Here is a 17,984-nt window from a genome sequence, read left to right as displayed (position 1 = left end):
ATTTATTGTAGAGATGAGGTCTCGCTGCCCAGGTGGGTCTCGAACCCACGGGCTCAGGCAGTCCACTCACCTCAGCCTCCCAAAGGCGCGGGATTACAGGCTGAGCCACCGAGCCCGGCTATTTTTAACTTTTTAAGTTGGACATTGAGTTTATTTTGTTTTAAGATTTTTATTTCCACTCTAAGCTTTTTAGACTACAAATTTCCTTTTTAAATTCTGCTTTGTTGCACCGCAAAGATTGTTGTGTTATCTTTTAATTCTAAACGTTTTCTAAATCTGATGTTGATGTCTTTGATTCATTTGTTATTTAGAAGTAGGTATAAATTGCCTCAAAAGAATAGCCATTTTAAAGCTATTAGTTCTTAATTTTATTGCATTATGCTTGGAAAGTATAGTCTGTGATTAAAATTATTTTACACTTTACCAAGATTTATTTTTCATTGTGAGTAAATGACTGATTTACTTAAATGTTCCATATTTTGTGTGTGTGTGTGTGTGTGTGTGTGTGTGTGTGTGTGTGTGTGTGTTGGAGTCTTACTCTGTCGCCCAGAGTGCTGGGCTCTGGCCATCCTTCTGGAACTACAGGCCACACTACCTTGCCCTGCTAATTTTTGACTTATTACAGAGATATCTCACCAAGTTGCCTGGGCTGGTCTCGAACCCGTGGGCTCAGGCAATTCATTTGCCTTGGCCTCCCAGAGTGCTGAAATTATAGGCTAAGTCACTGAGCCCAGCCCATATTTTTGAATAATATATTTTTCAGCCATTTTATACAGGTTTCTGTGTATCTCCCACAGGTCAAACTTTTTATTTTATTTTAGATGTGGGATACAATTCAGGTAGGTCAAACTTTTTAATGGTGATATTTAGTCTACTTTAACTTTACTAGTTCTGAATCTATGTCATATATCAATGATTGAGATAGATATTTAATTATCTTTCTGTGAAAGATTTGTCAAGTTTTTATGTGGTTTTTAAATTTTTGCTTAATAAAAATCTATGGATGATGATGAATATTATATATTGAGTTGGGTTCTCTCTCTGTTGTCCAGGCTAGAGTGCAGTCACACTATCACAGCTTACCATAACCTTAAACTCCTGGGCTCAGGGATCCTTCTGTCTCAGCCTCTCGAGTAACTGGGACTACAGTGTAGGCCACTATGCTGGACTAATTTTTTGACCTTTTTTTTTATAAGAACAAGATCTCTGTGTATTGCCTAGGCTGGTCTCAAATTCCTGGGCTCAAGCATTCCTCCCTTCCTAGCCTCCCAGAGTGCTGGGACTACAGGTGTAAGTCAATACAAAATTCATATCTATATATCCAAAGTGAAATTTGGATACTTTTTTTGCCTAAGAGGCTGTTTCGTTTGTCATTCTCAGCCTCCTCTACCTTTTCTCAATGTTAGTGATGTCAAGAACTCTTTTCAGATCCCTGTGGTCATGTATCAGGGGTCTTCATTTCAGTTTTATTTTTTAATTTGTTATTTATTCTAATTTTCATTATTTGCACACATACAAGTGTTCTCTCCCCCTTACCCATTTATTTATTTATTTATTTCAATAGGAACTAAGTAGGAGTCGGAGCTTATTGGAGTCTGAAAACTGTAGATACTGATGTTCCCAGTTACTATCTTTTTTGAATGAAAATAAAGTGTGTGTGTGTGTGTGTGTGTGACTGTCAAACATGTGATTTCTTTTGGAGCTTACTGTTTTTTATATGAACTCTTTAATCATACAAAAATAATGTCGGTTAAAATAATGTGCCATAATTATAAAATTGTGATACCATTTTCCTCCTCCCTCCATTCCTCCTTTATTCCTTCTCTTCCTCCTTCTTTTCCCCCTCTTTTGCAGTAACTGAACTGCTATTATGTGAGAATCACTGCCAGTGTTACCTCTGTTACTTTTTTTAAAAATTTCTAAAATCATATTCAGCTCAGAACAGGTGTTAAACACAAATTCTTATGAATAAGCAATTTAAAAAATATGTTTGATAACAATATTATTTCATATTTATTGAATGTCATAGTTTGTATGTCACCCAGAAAACTAAAATTAATAATATGTGGCAACTATTTGAGGTACCAGTGGTCAACTTTGGGTTTGGGTAATTGAATTTGAATTTGGAATTTTTATTTTAAAAATGAACTGTTTTTTTTATTGGATGCAAAGATATTTCAGAAAGTTACTAGTAAAAATTTTTGTCTACTTACCAACCATACTGCTCCTTCGATAATCCTATTTGTAAACAAGTAGTTATTTACTTGTAAGGTAGCAACTATATTAAAGTATGTAGTAATTTAAAAGGATAAATTCTGTTTTACTCTCTTCTTCCAAATTATTGTTATTAGTGGAACAAAAAGGCACTTGTACTCATATTTGGCTTAGTCTATTTTAAATATTTCTGGCAAACAGCATAGGAATAGGGGGGAGTTTTGCACTATATATATTTTCCAAAATAACTTGGACTACATCTTCAAAAGTTATAGTCATTATTTAGTGACCACACTTTCCCCCCTTTTTTCCCCTATAAATTCTTACCCAGAAACATTTTTTGGATAATGGAAAAACGCATTGGAGATTAAAGCATTTTTATTGCCTTTTGAATTTATTAACTTAAGTTCTTCACATAAGCTCTTTGAAGTGCTGAGTACACGTATTTATCATTCAAGCTCCTCCATCTTCCATACTCAAAAAATGTTTCTCTTCATAAATAAGACCTCCCAGCTTCTCATAGCAACTAACCTATTATGGGCCAATGGTATCACCTAGTGACCAGCATCACCGTCACTGCTAATATTTATTGGGGGTTTACTATGTGTCAGTCGCAATTTTGTGTACTTTATATATTAAACATTTAATTTTCAAAAGTCAGTTGGATAGGAAGTAGTGGAGACAGGATGGGACCCAGCAGGTCTTGGCTACAAAGCTCACAAGTTTAACTAATTACTATATTAAATTCCTCTTACACAGTGCTTACATTTTTCTTCTTCCTTGAGAAGTGTATGTGTCATGCTCCCCCCACCCCTTCTATTTTTATAGCTTGCTCATCTTATTTTAAACATTTTCACTGTAAAAACCCATTCTCATTAACCACCTTTTTTTAACCTCTCTCTCTTAACTCCTAGCATGTAGTATAAGGAGATCATTTGTCTTTCCTCTCTCCCTTCATCTATATCAGATTTGAATACATTTATGCCAGCAGTATTTTCATTTTTCTTAAATTCCAGAGTTCATGTTATCTTCATTTTTTATAATTAACATCAATTTACGCTTAACCGAAAAAAAAATCCAAATATGTATATATATATTTGTTGTTGTTGTTGTTACCACTGGATTGAAAGACTTTAGGAGCTTCTTAAAATATCTGTGATTTCAAAAGTATTCATCTAGCTAGGAAAAGCATTTAGACTTGGATAGTTTAACCAACATATGAGGGGGACCAAAAAAAAGCCTGGGAACTTATTTATTAAAAATCGTGTATTTATTCTTATAAGTTTAAGCTTCAGCCATCTTCAAAATACTCTCCATTTGATACTTTACATCTTTCAAGATACTTTTTTCACTGCTCAAAACAATTTTTGAACTTGTCAGTTTTGATGTCTTTTAGTGCCTCTGCCATTTTTTGTTTCACCTCTTCCAAATTGGTAAAACATGTCCCTGTGAGGAATTTTTTTCATCACAGAAAACAAAAAAAAGTCACTGGGATGAGATCCAGTGAATAGGGAGGAGGATGGGGCATGGGAGTCATGCTGTTTTTGGACAAAACTGCTGAACATTCAGCGCAGTGTGGGCAGGTGCACTCATAAATCATTCATCATGAAATGGGCAAATGAGTTGAAACAATCTCAAAAAAAACCCCAAAAACCAAATTACTGGAGCCAAATGCCACCTCTCATAACAGTGCTAGCTAGTACTGATGCAGAGGAGTTCGTAGGACTCTTACCTAGCGGGGAAGGCTATGCTACAAGGGACCCACACTCCAAAAAATAATTGTTTTTTTTGTTTTGTTTTTTTGGATCCCCCCTCATAGATCTGTTTAGATCTGTGTTGGAATGTAAAGCTATTCTAACAAATACATTCTAACAAATATACCTATATAATTGTATTTTTCCTTTTTTGTTATATTCCTAAAGCTGGCTCCAGCCAGTCTATTTGTAACAATTCTACTCAAAACTAGTCAGACCTGTTGGAATGTAAAAAAAAAAAAAGTCTGAATTTCAAAATGTTTTTATTACAAAATATTTTTAGTTAATAAATATCCATTTCCAATCCTAATACAAATGTAGGTGACCAACAGTTCCAAGAGTTCTAGGACTGATTCTAAAGCAATAGTTTTTCTTTCTTAACCAACCACATTCTTAATGGATCAATTAAGGGTTATTCATGTCAAATTACTTGGCAACATATTATTTATAGTTTATCATATTGATTCAGTCTTAAATCTAATAGTCGCTTTAAAATAGCTGTGGACACTGGATATTCTTTCTGTTTATTAATTTAATATAATATAAACTATCTTTTGGTTAGTAATGATTGTGAGGCCACTTATCTGCTTTTAAATTGATCTTTACTCTTTAGTTTATGAATGTTCTTAGTGGTTATTGTGGGAACCTGAAGACATTCACAAACTTCTACAATTCTAATATTTAATTCTAGCAAGAAGTAGGCTGAATGTTTTTAAGATTATGTTTTTAATAGCTTCTGGCAATCATATTTGGAAGAGTCTTCACAAGACTCCGAATTATTTCCTTTTGTATTATATCTTCTCTTGCAAAGTAGCTTTAAGAGTAAGTCATATATTCTGGGAACATGTAATAATTGCTTCAGGCCTTTTAGTTAACACCTTGGTACTTAGTAGGTGTAACTTTCTATGGCCAGAAATAATTCATCTCTGCACCTTATTTCTCCTACAGAGTAAATAATTCACTTGATAATACTGAATTTGGTTGCTTATGATCTCTTGACAAAGACATAATTGTTGTTTTTTACAGTTTGCTAATTGTATCAATCACAAGTATGGTAAGCATTGAAATAGGCCTCCTATATTTCTATTAATATTAATATTACGGTTATCTTAAGAAACAGAATTAATATGGTGAAAATTTCAATGGACTAAAGTCAGCACTTTGTTCTGATGTCGTTGAAGATGGCAGTGAAAGGTAGGCAGCAGAATTCAGTAATTCTTAAGAACCCATCTATACCTTAAAACTTTTTTTGTTTTCAGTATGTAGATTTAGTATTGATCACATAATGGATAAAAGTCTTTTGAGGCATTCTTCTTTTTACTTTTTTTTTTTTTTTTACAACTTAGAGTCCCATTGAATTTTTTTAAATTTTGAGGTAGACAGTTGGTATCCCTGTTACTTAATCAGGGTGTGCTATACATTGTCTTTAATATGATGAAAGTACTATTTTTTAATACTATTTAAAATCAGAAACAAAACAACTTTCTAATATATTATGTGACTTAGATAAATAAGAAATTGTTTACTTTTGACATGAAGACTGTGAAAATTATATAAATACTGAGTAATATAGAGTGTTCTAGGAGGCATATCCTAAAAATTCTCTACAAAGACATCGGGTGATTGTCCCAGTAGATCAGCTTCCTTTTTTCTATTCCTCTGCCTATTCCTAAATCCATAATGCCACAGAAGTCTTTTCTTAAAGCATAATTAGTTTTGTGCTATATTATATATATATAAAATCAACAGTAAATTTTTAAATTTTATCTGTTATTTTATAGATAAAGTAACAAAAATTGAGATCTAGCTCATAATTAATTGACATGCTTCTGTACCAATTGATATGATGTTTAAACTCATTTTCGTGACTTATAGGTGGAACATATTCCTGCATAGGTATTTGTGTGAGTCAGAGAGCTAGTTCATACCCTTCCTATTTCCTTGGTACATTTTAAAGCTCATTTTTAGAACTCATTTTGGGAGGCTCTAAAAAAATAGATGGCAAGTGGTAGAGATTAGTGTAGATCATGTTGAAACTTTATTGCAACTGAGAGTAAACAGTTGAAAAATATTATTTTTTGAAAATTGAAGCGAAAGGCTAATTCAGTAATACTTTTCTACATTATAATTAATTTAGTAATATTCTTTTTTTTTTTTATTTTTGAGTTGGAGTCTCACTGTGTCTCCCAAACTGGAGTGCAGTGGCCGCTCCCGGCCACCACAGCCTCGACCTGCTGGGCTCCGGCGATCCTTCCGCCTCAGCCTTCCGAGTAGCCGGAATTACAGGCACACGCTACCGTGCCTGGCTAATTTTTTTTTTTTTAATTTATTGTAGAGATGAGGTCTCGCCTGCTGAGGCGGGTCTCAAACCCGCGGGCTCAGGCAATCCACTCACCTCAGCCTCCCAAAGGCACGGGATTACAGGCTGAGCCACTGAGCCCGGCTAGTAATATTCTTATATAGTAGACATTAGATTCAAACTTAGTTTTTTTTATGTCTTACCTTTTTAACAATTCCAATTTAGCATTGGTTTCTAAAATTTTACTTTTATGAATACAGTAAAACTATTATAATTTAAAACACTAACATTTACTTATTGAATTCCAGAACTTAATTTAATCATGAATTATTGTTGTGAAATGGTTGTTATAATAGATAGTAAACCTGTGCAAAAATGCCATAGAATATGCTTTCTCATCAAAGCTGTGGATAGGCCAGACTTGGTGGCTCAGCTGTAATCCCAGCACTTTGGAAGGCCTAGCTTAGTGGATTGCCTGAGCCCGCTGGTTCGAGACCAGCCTGGGCAACTTGTTGAGACCTCATCTCTACAATAAATCAAAAATTTTCCGACATGGTATCACAGGCCTGTAGTTCTGGCTACTTGGAAGACTGAGGCAAAAGGATTGTCGGAGCCCAGCGGGTCGACGCTGGGGTGGCCGTGAGTGTGCCACTGCACTCCAGCCTGGGCGACAGAGCGAGACTCCAACTAAAAAAAAAAAAAAGCCATGAATATATGTTCATTATTTTCGAATATATGTAGAGTCATCCAAGTATAGGAAGCAAAATTCCTGAGACAGTTTTATTATATTGTCTATAAACAGGCAGGATCAAATCTTAGTCACCTTTTTGATTATTCCTGAATTAATATGATTACTTCCAAGAATTATTATATTCAGTGTTATGCAGGTAAAACTTTAACACAGCTTTCTAGAGTGGACAAAAGGCAGTAATTTATAGTATTTGCGTACTCCCACCGTGATGGCTTTCAGTCGACATGAGTGATATCATTGCATATGGGAAGAAGTTGGCAGTAGTACAGCATTATATAGTAGTTCCATAAACTACCTAAAAAACTTAGGTAATTGTTGCTGGGCATGATGGCTCAAGCTTGTAATCCCAGCACTTTGGGAGGCTGAGGCAAGAGGATTGCCTAAACTCAGGGGTTCGAGACCAGCCAGGGCAACTTGACGAGATCTCATCTCTACAATAAATCAAAAAATAAGCCAGGCGTGGTAGCACACACCTATAGTTCCAGGTACTTGGAAAGTTGAGGTGGAAGGATCACCTGAGCTCAACAGGTCGAGACCACAGTGGCCATGAGCATGCCAATGCACTCTAGCCTGGGCAACAGAGTAAGATTCTAACTCAAAAAAAAAAAAAAAAAAGGAATTGTAAAGTGTGGTAAAATAATTAAGAATTGATGAGTTTTGAGTATTTATTACTTTGCTTTTAATGTAATTTACTTCATTGTGAAGTTCTGTAACTTAACTTTTAATAATGGCCTGCAAAATTACTGAAAATTTGGCATCTGGCTTTTGGCAGCTTTAGCACACCTGTGCTTGTGTTGAAACTAAATCACTCCTGAAGTTTAAGTCAGGGATTTTTAATCCAGGGGAGTTCATAAAGTCTGAAAATTTATACAAAAACTTTGCACATGTGTTCATTTGTTCTGAGGAGAAATATTTGTTGAGTATCTAATGTATGTCTGCCACTGTAGTTTAAGCATCAGCATACAGTGATGGTTAAATGTAGCAGTCCCTAACCTCGTGCATCTTATAGACTAATGGAGGAGACAGGCGTTAATCAAATAATCACTCAAATTTCAAAATTTGAAATTTGAAAATTTCAAATATGCTTAATAACATGTATCCGAGACCTTATCCAGTTTAGGGATCAAGAAAGCTTTCCTTAGGAAGTTGTGTATGAGTTAAGATTTTAAAGAAAAGTGGGAAGAATTAATAAAGTAAAGATGAAGATAGGGGTTTTGGGAAGAGGGCACTGAAAGGTGTGAAAGAAAGTTGGTATCATTTGAGTGTGGGGAGTCAGGGGAGAGTACGAAAGGAAAGGAGAGTGGTACACACATAAATGAAGACCAGATCAGGAAGGGCCTAGTAAGAAATTTGATCTTGAAAGCATTGAGAAGACCTTGAAGATGTTGAAGCAAGGAAGTTCTGCTCCACCTGCAGAGCAATGAAATTATCTGAGGGGGTTTATGAGATACATGGAAGAGACATGCAAGTTATGATGATTGTAATAGAATGGAGATACTCTTTCACCAAGTGCTTATTGAGCATTTGTTTTGTGTCACATACTATTATGGGTCAGAGAGCAAGTTCAAATCCCTACCTACTCTTGTAGTATTTATGTTCTAGCAGCAGGGATAAACAGGAAACAAAATAATTTGAGATCATTATCAGTAAGGTACTATGAAGGAATGAAGTAGGATAATAAAGTCTGGATTTAATTGAATTTTTAAAAATTGTTTTTCTCCTGCTTACAGGGTATTCCTAAAATAATTAAGGCTGCAATTTTAGTTTTTGATTAATTAGATTTATCCAAGCATCACTAATAAATAGATCCACTTTTGTTTTATATAGTGATAATGACAACTAACATTTATTAAAAGTATGCTATGAATGTTATGAAAAACAAAGGCCCAGGATTGTTTAAGATTAAGAAAGACTGAGAAGACATTATGACCAAAAGCAATATGTGATCCTGGAATGGATCCTGAACTGGAAGGATTTTTTCAATGCAGTAAAAGGCATTATATCAGACAACAGTGGAATATGGACTGTGGATTAGATAAAAGGGTTTTGTTGGTTTTAAATTTCCTTAATTAGATCACTGTACTGTGATTACATAAGAGAACAGAAATGCTCTTAGGAAGCACACTCAATTACATATTAAAGAGCAACGAAACAATATATGTAACCTCCTTTACATATATTTTACTTTACAGAATAAAATAAATGTACACAGACATATACAGAAAAAATGTTAAAATTAGTGTGACAAATCTGGATGAAGGGGAGACAGGAGTTTTCTGTATTTTTCTTGTTGCTTCTATATATAGCTGAAATAATTTCAAAATAAAAAATGAAGAAAAAGCAAAGAAGTATTGTTCCATACATTACATGAAGCCGTTTGCTTGAATACACATTCAGTCATTCCATGCAAGCTATGAGATATTTAATATTGCTATTCCTGTGTTACAGTTGAGAATAGGACTTTGAAAGGTTAGATAACCTGCTTAAATATGTACTCAGAAAGTGGCAAAAGCGAGTATTTTATTTGCTACTATGACCACTAAATTCTCAAATGAAATATTAATAAATCTTTTAAGAAATTTAAGAAAGTGACTTTAAAAGGTTAAATTTCTTTTACAACACCCCCTTGCCTCTTTCCCAGAAGTAATTCCTGGTATATTCTTCCGGAAATTTTGTATACAGTGGGAATGTGTATGTGTATATTATTTAAGATGGGGGTATAATAAACATTCTGTTTACAGCATGAATGATCTTTTTGTCTAATTTAACTCTCTTTATTGAGTAACTTTGTGAAGTAGATTAAGTAACAGGATCTCTTTGTTAATTTATCCACTTAAAAATATTTGTTAAAATTACCTTATTTATTAAAATTATCAATTTATTTATTAAAAAGTAATAGCCTTTTCTTACTTCAGTTTGTATGTAAGAACTATATTAAATACATTTGATGTATGTATATTAATTTTTGGAATTTGACTTTTTGCAGGTGGTTTTGGAATGTATGCTTAAAAAAGACCTCATTTATAATAAGGTCACTCCAACATTTCACCACTGGAAGATCGATGACAAGAAGTTTGGCCTTACTTTTCAAAGTCCTGCTGATGCGAGGGCTTTTGATAGAGGCATTCGAAGAGCTATAGAGGATATTTCTCAAGGTAGGTATTCTTAACTGTTTTCTTAATTTGTTTACCAGTTAGATACAGTAGAGGTTATCTTTGTTAACATTATCCCTAAGTAGTTATTGTGCTTTAAGCAATTCAGCTTTTGTGTTGTGTGACCGTGACCAAGCTTTGAAAGCTCACAATAAGTGAAGATAAACTCATAGGCTCATTAGCCTGAATATATTTGTCACATAAAGGTGTATAGCATTTCATGTAGTATCATGAAGAGCCAATCAATAACAGCCTTTAGTAATTGAAATGTTTTAAAATAAGAGCTTGATGAGGGAGGGGACAGTAGTAAGATAGAGATGTCAAAATCCCAGTTAGGTATTCTACTTGTATGTGTATTATTATACCAAACTCTTTTTTGGTCATTAGGTAAAGGGAAAACTTGTAAAATTCAAATATATGTAGACTAGTTATTCTATGACAAAACTGTTTACTTGATAGATTTCATTATTGAGGATTGGCAGAGACCACAACTCCATCTATTCCTTTGTGTATCTCACCAATCTATTTGAATGGAAGAAGAATGTTTTTGATATAAGACTGACTTAAGCTTACTTAACCAAAAATCACTACTATAAGAAAAGGATTGAAAGTGGTGGGAAACTACGGGGGAGACAGGGAGGGGAAGGAAAGTGGGATTAACAGTAGTCAATATCTGTCTGGGGACAGGGGGACACCCCTTATCAACAAGGGTGCCTGAACAATGCATGTTTGTATACCTAACCCTTAACTGTACCCCACAATTTTAAAATAAAAAATGTTTAAAAAAAAAAACAAAAATCACATTAAAAGAGGAAATAAGTATTGCTGGATTTTTTCCTAATTAAGAAGGAAAATTATCTTTATTATATTATATATTAATAATTTTATTAGATAATATTATATATTTATTATATATTAATAATATTGTATGTGAATCTAAATGTGCTAGATTATGTTGTAATTTATGTCTTTTGAAATGTCATTTTAATAGGAAAATTTGAAGAAATAAACTCACTATGAGAACAATGACAGGCAAGAACACTGAAATGCATAGAATAAATGTGTTGATGGTGCATGAAACTATGGTTAAATGATTTATTTGGCTACTTTAAAAGATTAGAATTTGGTAAACAAGCAATTTTTTATTTCTAACCCAGAAAAAATTACCACAAAGTGATAGTAATCATTTTACCTTTATTATAAGAACCCACAACTTCTTAGATCAGTGTTTTCGAAGATTAGAATGACTGGTCCCCACTTCAGAACAATTGAATCTGCCTGGGGAGTGGAGCTGGGTCATCCCTTATTTTTCAGATGGGGTCAAGAATTGTTGTTCTAGTCAAATAATTATAATTTGAATTTGAAAAAAAATCAGGAAACTTCATAAAAAATAATAATGTCCTATGCCTTACCGCACAGAGATTCTGACATTTTTTGGTTTGGGGCTATACTCTGGCATCAGTATATTTTTTTAACAGTTCCGCAGTTGATTCTAATCCTTAGCCATGTTTGAAGAAACAGTGATTTAAAGATAAAATCATTATTCATGGTGGCTGGAATTTATATGATTTATTTTAAAGCTTTGAATTATTTTTAAGCCTATGCCCGTATACCATAACAATATACTTCTTTCACTCGGATTAAATAGATTGGGTTTAATGTTTTAAAAAGCTAGTTATAAGGGGGAGTTAATTAACTCTTAGCTAAAATAGACTTCAGCATTCTGCCTGTCTTGTTATTTTTTATTTTTAAAAACATACTGGTTAGCATTATTATCAGCTGCTATGTATACTTTCAGTTATCTCATTACATTTATTTTACTTTGATTTCCATGAAAATAAGAGTAAGTTATGCTACTCTTTCCAAAGGACATGCTGAGCTGTGTCTCTCAAGGATAGCATAAACTCAGAATATTTTGCTATGACAAATCCTCTCTTCTTAATTTATTGGAACTGAAGGCATTCTTAGACACCATGAAAACCCAGAGACATTGATGCACAAATGTCAGTAGCAACAATTGTCCGTTAATTATCAATAATGGAGTAAGATTCACTTGTTTTCTTTCTTAACTAAAGTAACTAAAATCCTGGTTACGTGTACTAAATACTGTTTTCTGAATCAGCATTTAGAAAAATTGAATAAATCACTTGTTAGCATTACCAATAATCTGCTTAGCAGTTTGAATATTTGGGAGAAATCAGGGATAAAGCTTGCTGGAGATAGTATACTTTCAGAGAAACCATCTCTTTAGTAAGGAGCTGGAAACTGTATAAGAGGGAAAGGATTATTTTATTATTTTATTCTAACAAAGGAGTGAATATAAGTGGCCAATATCTGACTGATTGCCAGGCAGTCCAGAATGATCAGTTTTCTAAAGTGTTACCGTATATAACTATATAGTGTCATAGTCAGTGATCCGTTAATACTGAAATATAAACAAAAATTCTACACCTAATTGACTTTCATCTGTTTTCTTAGGATGCCCTGAATCAAAAAATGAAGTTGAAGGGGCAGATGACTTACAAGTAAGTAGTGGCTTGAAAGGAATTTCTCAACATAAACATTGTGGAAGAAATCGCTATCTTTAATAAGTAAACTTGTAAATAATTAAGAAAATTTCTAAGACACTGTCAGGATTCTTTGGAGAAAGGAACCAACAGAGGTTGAGCATCCCTAATCTGAAAATTTGAAATCCTAAATGCTCCAGTATCTGAAACTCTTCAAGTGCTTACCTGATGCCACAAGTGGATAATTCTGCCCTAGACCTCATGTGACAAGTTGCAGTAGAAACACAGTTGAAACTTTATTTCATGCACAGAATTGTTAAAAAGATGGTATAGAATTATCTTCTGCCAATGTGTGTAAGTTATATATAAAACATAGATGAATTTCACCTTTGAACTTGGGTACCATCCTTAAGATATTTTATTTACATATGTATATTTATCCTGAAATTCAGAACAGTTCTGGTCCCAAGCATTTGGGATAAGGGATTACTCAACTTGTATATAGATGGGAAGTTTCTGTTTGTATTTAAAAGTATCAGCCCACAAGATTGTGGGGTTGGTAGGGTAGGCAGGCTTGCTGGAAATTGGCATGAGTTGCTGTTGCAGTCTTGAGCTGAAAGTCAGTCTCCAGACAGGATTCTGTTCTCTTGGGAATACCTTGGTCTTTTCTCTTTTAACCTTCAACTGCTTGGATATGGTCACCCATGTTATGGAGGGGACTCTCCTTTACTCAGTGTCCACTAATTTAAATGTTAGTCACATCTGAGCCAGGTGTGATGTTCACACCTGTAATCGTATTCCAAGAAAATGGAGATGCACAAAATTTTTATATACAGATTTTGATTTATATACATATATTTAAATGTTATTTGATAGTAACAAATAAGAAACTATCTTAATAGCTAACAATAGGATAATGGGAATGATTGAATATTTAAAGTATATATGTCCTGCAACCATTAAAAATTATATTGTTTACAAATTTGCTTGGAATGTGTTAATAAAATCACAAAAATTTATGTTATCCTTATTACTTAGCAAAATATTGTTGTTGGTTGCCTTTGGATTATGGGAATCTGAGCTCCATGACTTTTTTTTAATACTTTTCTGTATTTTTCAAGTTTGTTGTGATAAATATTAGTACTTTTGTGATAAAAGTGAAAGAACCCAAATTTGTATCCGTATGTTAGATTAATATATTTGTATTCAGATTATTTAAAAAATAGCCATGACCTAAAGAAACAGCAAAATGTTTTATGTACATAGTTGCTAATTTTAATACTTTAAAAATCAAAATATAAATATGGTTATTTTAGAACATTTGAAATATATAGCAAAATTTAAAGGAAAAAACTTAAATGTGCTACCATACATAATTTTCATACTTTTTTTTTTTGGAGTTGGAATCTCATTCTATCTCCCAGGCTGGAGTGTAGAGGCATGCTTACGGCCACCACAGCTTTGCTGGGCTCAGGTGATGCTTCCACCTCAGCCTTTCAAGTAACTGGAACTGTAGGCATGTGCCACTATGCCTGGCTAATTTTTTGATTTATTCTAGAGATGAGGTCTTGGCAAGTTGCCCAGGCTGGTCTAGAACCCGTGGATTTAGGCAATCCTCTCACCTCAGCCTCACAAAGTACTGGGATTATAGGCATGAGCCTCTGTGCCTGTCTCCCATATTTTAAAGTATGGCCTTTGGTATCATTATATCAGAGTCCGCTATCTTTTTTTTTTTTTAACCTAAATAGCATAGTGATATTTTCTATGTCCTTAAATATTTTTCAGTTTTATAATTTTAAATGTTTTACTTGTATTTTTTCAATGGCATATTCTAATTACCCATCTTGTATTGTGTATTTGAGAGTTATTAGATGTTTTCTTTTGCTGCTGGTTAATTATTATTTTAGAAATACTATGCAGTTAATTAGATATCAGAAATATGTAATACAGTGCAAAAATAAATATTTTTTTATTGTTTTCAAGTGTTCCATCTTGTTCTGGTGTCAGTCAAGATGTGGGATTGGAAATGGGTGAATGTTTTGGAATAACTCATGTTTAAAGTAAATTTGGTTAAAATTCAGTATTTGAAAATAGAGTATTCACATATTAGCTCGATGTTCCTTACTTAATGGTTGTTTTAATACTCTTCTGATCTAGTTTCATCTAATTTCTGTATATAATGTATATTTTAAAAACTGCTACAGGACATAATTGTTCAAGGACACTCAAGAAATCCTTATTTAGATGTCCAGTTGGTGAGATGCTGAAACCTTCAGACAATAGCAATATCAATCAACTACCTTGAAAACAGGTCATTTAGTTCCAGACAAGTCTTCAGATGACTGCACCCATGGCTTATTATGTCTTGACTACATCCTTGTGAAGGACCTTAAGCCAGAGCCACCCAGTTAAGCTATTCTTGAGCTCCTGTCACACAGAAACTGTGAAATAATAAGTATTTATTATTTTAAGCCACTGAGTTTGAGAATAATTTGTTACCAATGCAGATTATTTCAGTACCCACAAATAGTGTGCTGCCATAAAAAATACTTTTCAATGTAGGAGTGACTTTGTACTTGGACAGTAAAAGGAAGCTGGAAGGTCTTTGAGGAGAACTTTAGTGAAGTCCTGAAGAGACTGTTACTAGAAACTTAAAAACCTTTGGGCAGACTATCAGTGAGTTGCTTAAATGAAAGTGAAGAAAACCATATTGAAAAATGGAAGAAGAGGAATCCTTGTTGTACAGTGGCAGAAAGTTTAGCAACAATGTCACATGTAGTAAAATGAGAAGCAGAAAATGTACCTAATGAACTGAGTGACTCAACTAAGGAGATTTTCAAGCAAAAGGATGAAGCTGTTTGCCTGGTTTCTTCTTACGGTGGTAAATGGGAGAGGAGAGAAATAAGCTAAGGAAGAGCTCCTAAACAAAAAGAAGCCAGGATTTGTTGGTTTTGAAAATGCTGTTTCTCAGTATGTCATATTGCTAAAATAAAAAAATGGCTTCCATGCGAAGATCCAGTGTCATCTCAGAAAAGCATTGTGTAAGGATAAAACCTAGGGTGTGACTTTAAATTCTTTTGTTAAGACCTCAGAAAGATCTAAGGTAGTAGGGAACCTTTCAATCAAAGTAATAGGGCTTTGAAGAATCTTAATGGTGTGTTCCTTAGCAGAAGTTTAAGGTTCGAAAGTTTTCTCTCAGTGAAATTTATGAGTATACTTTTTGTCTAATGTAGCAGACCCCAGTAAGATTTGCAAGAGATCCACAAAGTTTTCCAAAGACTTATATTGGTAGAAATACCACCAATTTGGACTGAAGAGAGGCCTTTTGGATTCCCAAAATTCCACTGGCAAGAAGCAGGTTGAAAACACTGCAGATGTAGACTTGGCCCAGCTTTCATGAAAGTGGAAAGATGGCTCAGAAATTATAACCAAGATCTCAAAGGACAGAGCCAAGAGCTTTGAAAACTTATTCCCACAGCCTTATTTCTACTCTAGGAACTTCTGATGTTCCCAGGTTGGCTTCAGAATTGATGTAGACTGATTGACCATGTTGTTCTCATTTTCTCCACTTTTGAACAAGTCTTATAGTAATTATCCTCTGTCCTTCGTACCATTGTATTTTGGGTATGTGGGGTAGATTATTTGTCTTTTTAGTTCGTTGGTCTTTAGGTTGAGGGGAACTATATATATTCAAGGAGCTGCACTTAAGAAACTACATCAAGAACTTTCATCTGCATGTGAACCTATTTAGATGACAGCATCCTAGATTTGAAGTTGTTGCTGTAAAGGAATGGGAATTTTGGTGAGGCTTGGGAAGGGATGAGTACAGTTTGCATATAAGAAAAACATAAATAATTTGTGTTCAAAGAGCAGTTAACTATGGTAGTTTTAAAATGTGAAAACTAGCCGGGCTTGGTGGCTCAGCCTGTAATCCCGCGCCTTTGGGAGGCTGAGATGAGTGGATTGCCTGAGCCCGCGGTTTCGAGACCCGCCTGGGCAGCGAGACCTCATCTCTACAATAAATCAAAAAATCAGCTGGGCGTGATAGCACGTGCCTGTAATTCCAGAAAAAATAAATAAATAAATAAAATGTGAAAACAAATTATTTTATACTCCTCTCTTCACTGGAATCTAATTCCCTTCTCCTTGAGACTGAAATTAGTGACTCATTTCTAGCAATTAGAATATGATGAAAATGGAATATGACTTCTGAGGATAAGTCATAAGAAAATTTGTGGATTCTATCTTGCGCTGTCTTTTGGATCACTTTGGGAGAAGCCAGCTGCTATGTGAGAGAACATATGAGTAGATCTATGAAGAGATCCATGTGGGGAACTAAGTGAGGTCTTCTGCCAACAACCATCAAGGAACTAGGGCCTTCTAGCAACAACCTTGTGAAGTAAACCATCCTGGAAGCAAGTCTTCCAGCCTTCAGATAACTGCAGCCACTGCTGATATCTTGACTGCAACTTCATGGGGACTATGAGCCAGAATCCATCAGTTGCTTCCAGATTTCTGACTCACAGAAACTATGAGGTAATAAATGCTTGAAGCTGCCACGTTTTGTGGTAACTTTTTATGCAGCAATACGTGAATAATGCACAAGCAGAGGGGAAGTTTAACGTTTTCTTTAAGATAATTAAAATGATAGCTCATTTTTTTCAGAGCCAGTGTCCAGAATTATAACTCCAAAATAAAACCATTGAATTTACCTTAATTCCATTTATTTTATTGTGTGCCAAAGCTTAGGGGGTTATTTTTCTTTTGGAATATATTGTGTGTTATAATATATTCTAAATATTTTGCCACATTTTTAGGAATAAAATACATCATAGTTTGCTTTTTGAGCTTGGCATAAATAAACATTTTGAAGTTTTGAATACAAGTTAAATAGGATTTAAGACAATGGTTATATTGTTTACTTTATTGGTGATCATTTGCAAAGACAACTAACATAGTTTAAAAGAATAACCCATTGTCTAATTTTCTAATCCAGTATTGATTATGTTATATTTAGATCATAAATATCTTAAAAGCATTTATGTCGGTAAAAATTCTCTCTATTTTGAATATTCTTTAATTCAACAAATACTGAAGTACCTATTCTGTGCCAGTAACTGCTAGACATTTGGTTATTTGTTGGTGAGCAGCTTTTGCTTTCAACAATATAGTGTCTTGGTCAATTTTCATAAGTTAACAGAAAGAAGTTTACCTTTCTATTTCATATCTGTCTTTGAAGGATTCTATAACAGATCATCATCTGGATTTAAAATCCTATCTTCATGCTTTATCCCTGATATCTAGTAT

General features: G+C 34.0%; 1 protein-coding gene across 1 annotated transcript in view; it reads left to right on the top strand.

The window, feature by feature from the left end:
• Positions 1 to 17,984, top strand: part of SPRED1 (sprouty related EVH1 domain containing 1) — a 115,849-nt gene that overhangs the window by 65,366 nt on the left and 32,499 nt on the right. The window contains exons 3-4 of the mRNA XM_008064441.1: positions 10,005 to 10,173; positions 12,649 to 12,695. Of these exons, the coding sequence (XP_008062632.1) occupies positions 10,005 to 10,173; positions 12,649 to 12,695 (216 nt within the window). The remainder of the gene's footprint in view (positions 1 to 10,004; positions 10,174 to 12,648; positions 12,696 to 17,984) is intronic.

This window comes from Carlito syrichta, unplaced genomic scaffold, assembly GCF_000164805.1.
Source record: "Carlito syrichta isolate Samal-C Ts95f unplaced genomic scaffold, Tarsius_syrichta-2.0.1 Scaffold307338, whole genome shotgun sequence".
Taxonomy (NCBI): domain Eukaryota; kingdom Metazoa; phylum Chordata; class Mammalia; order Primates; family Tarsiidae; genus Carlito; species Carlito syrichta.
This window is presented reverse-complemented; position numbering and strand designations above follow the sequence as displayed.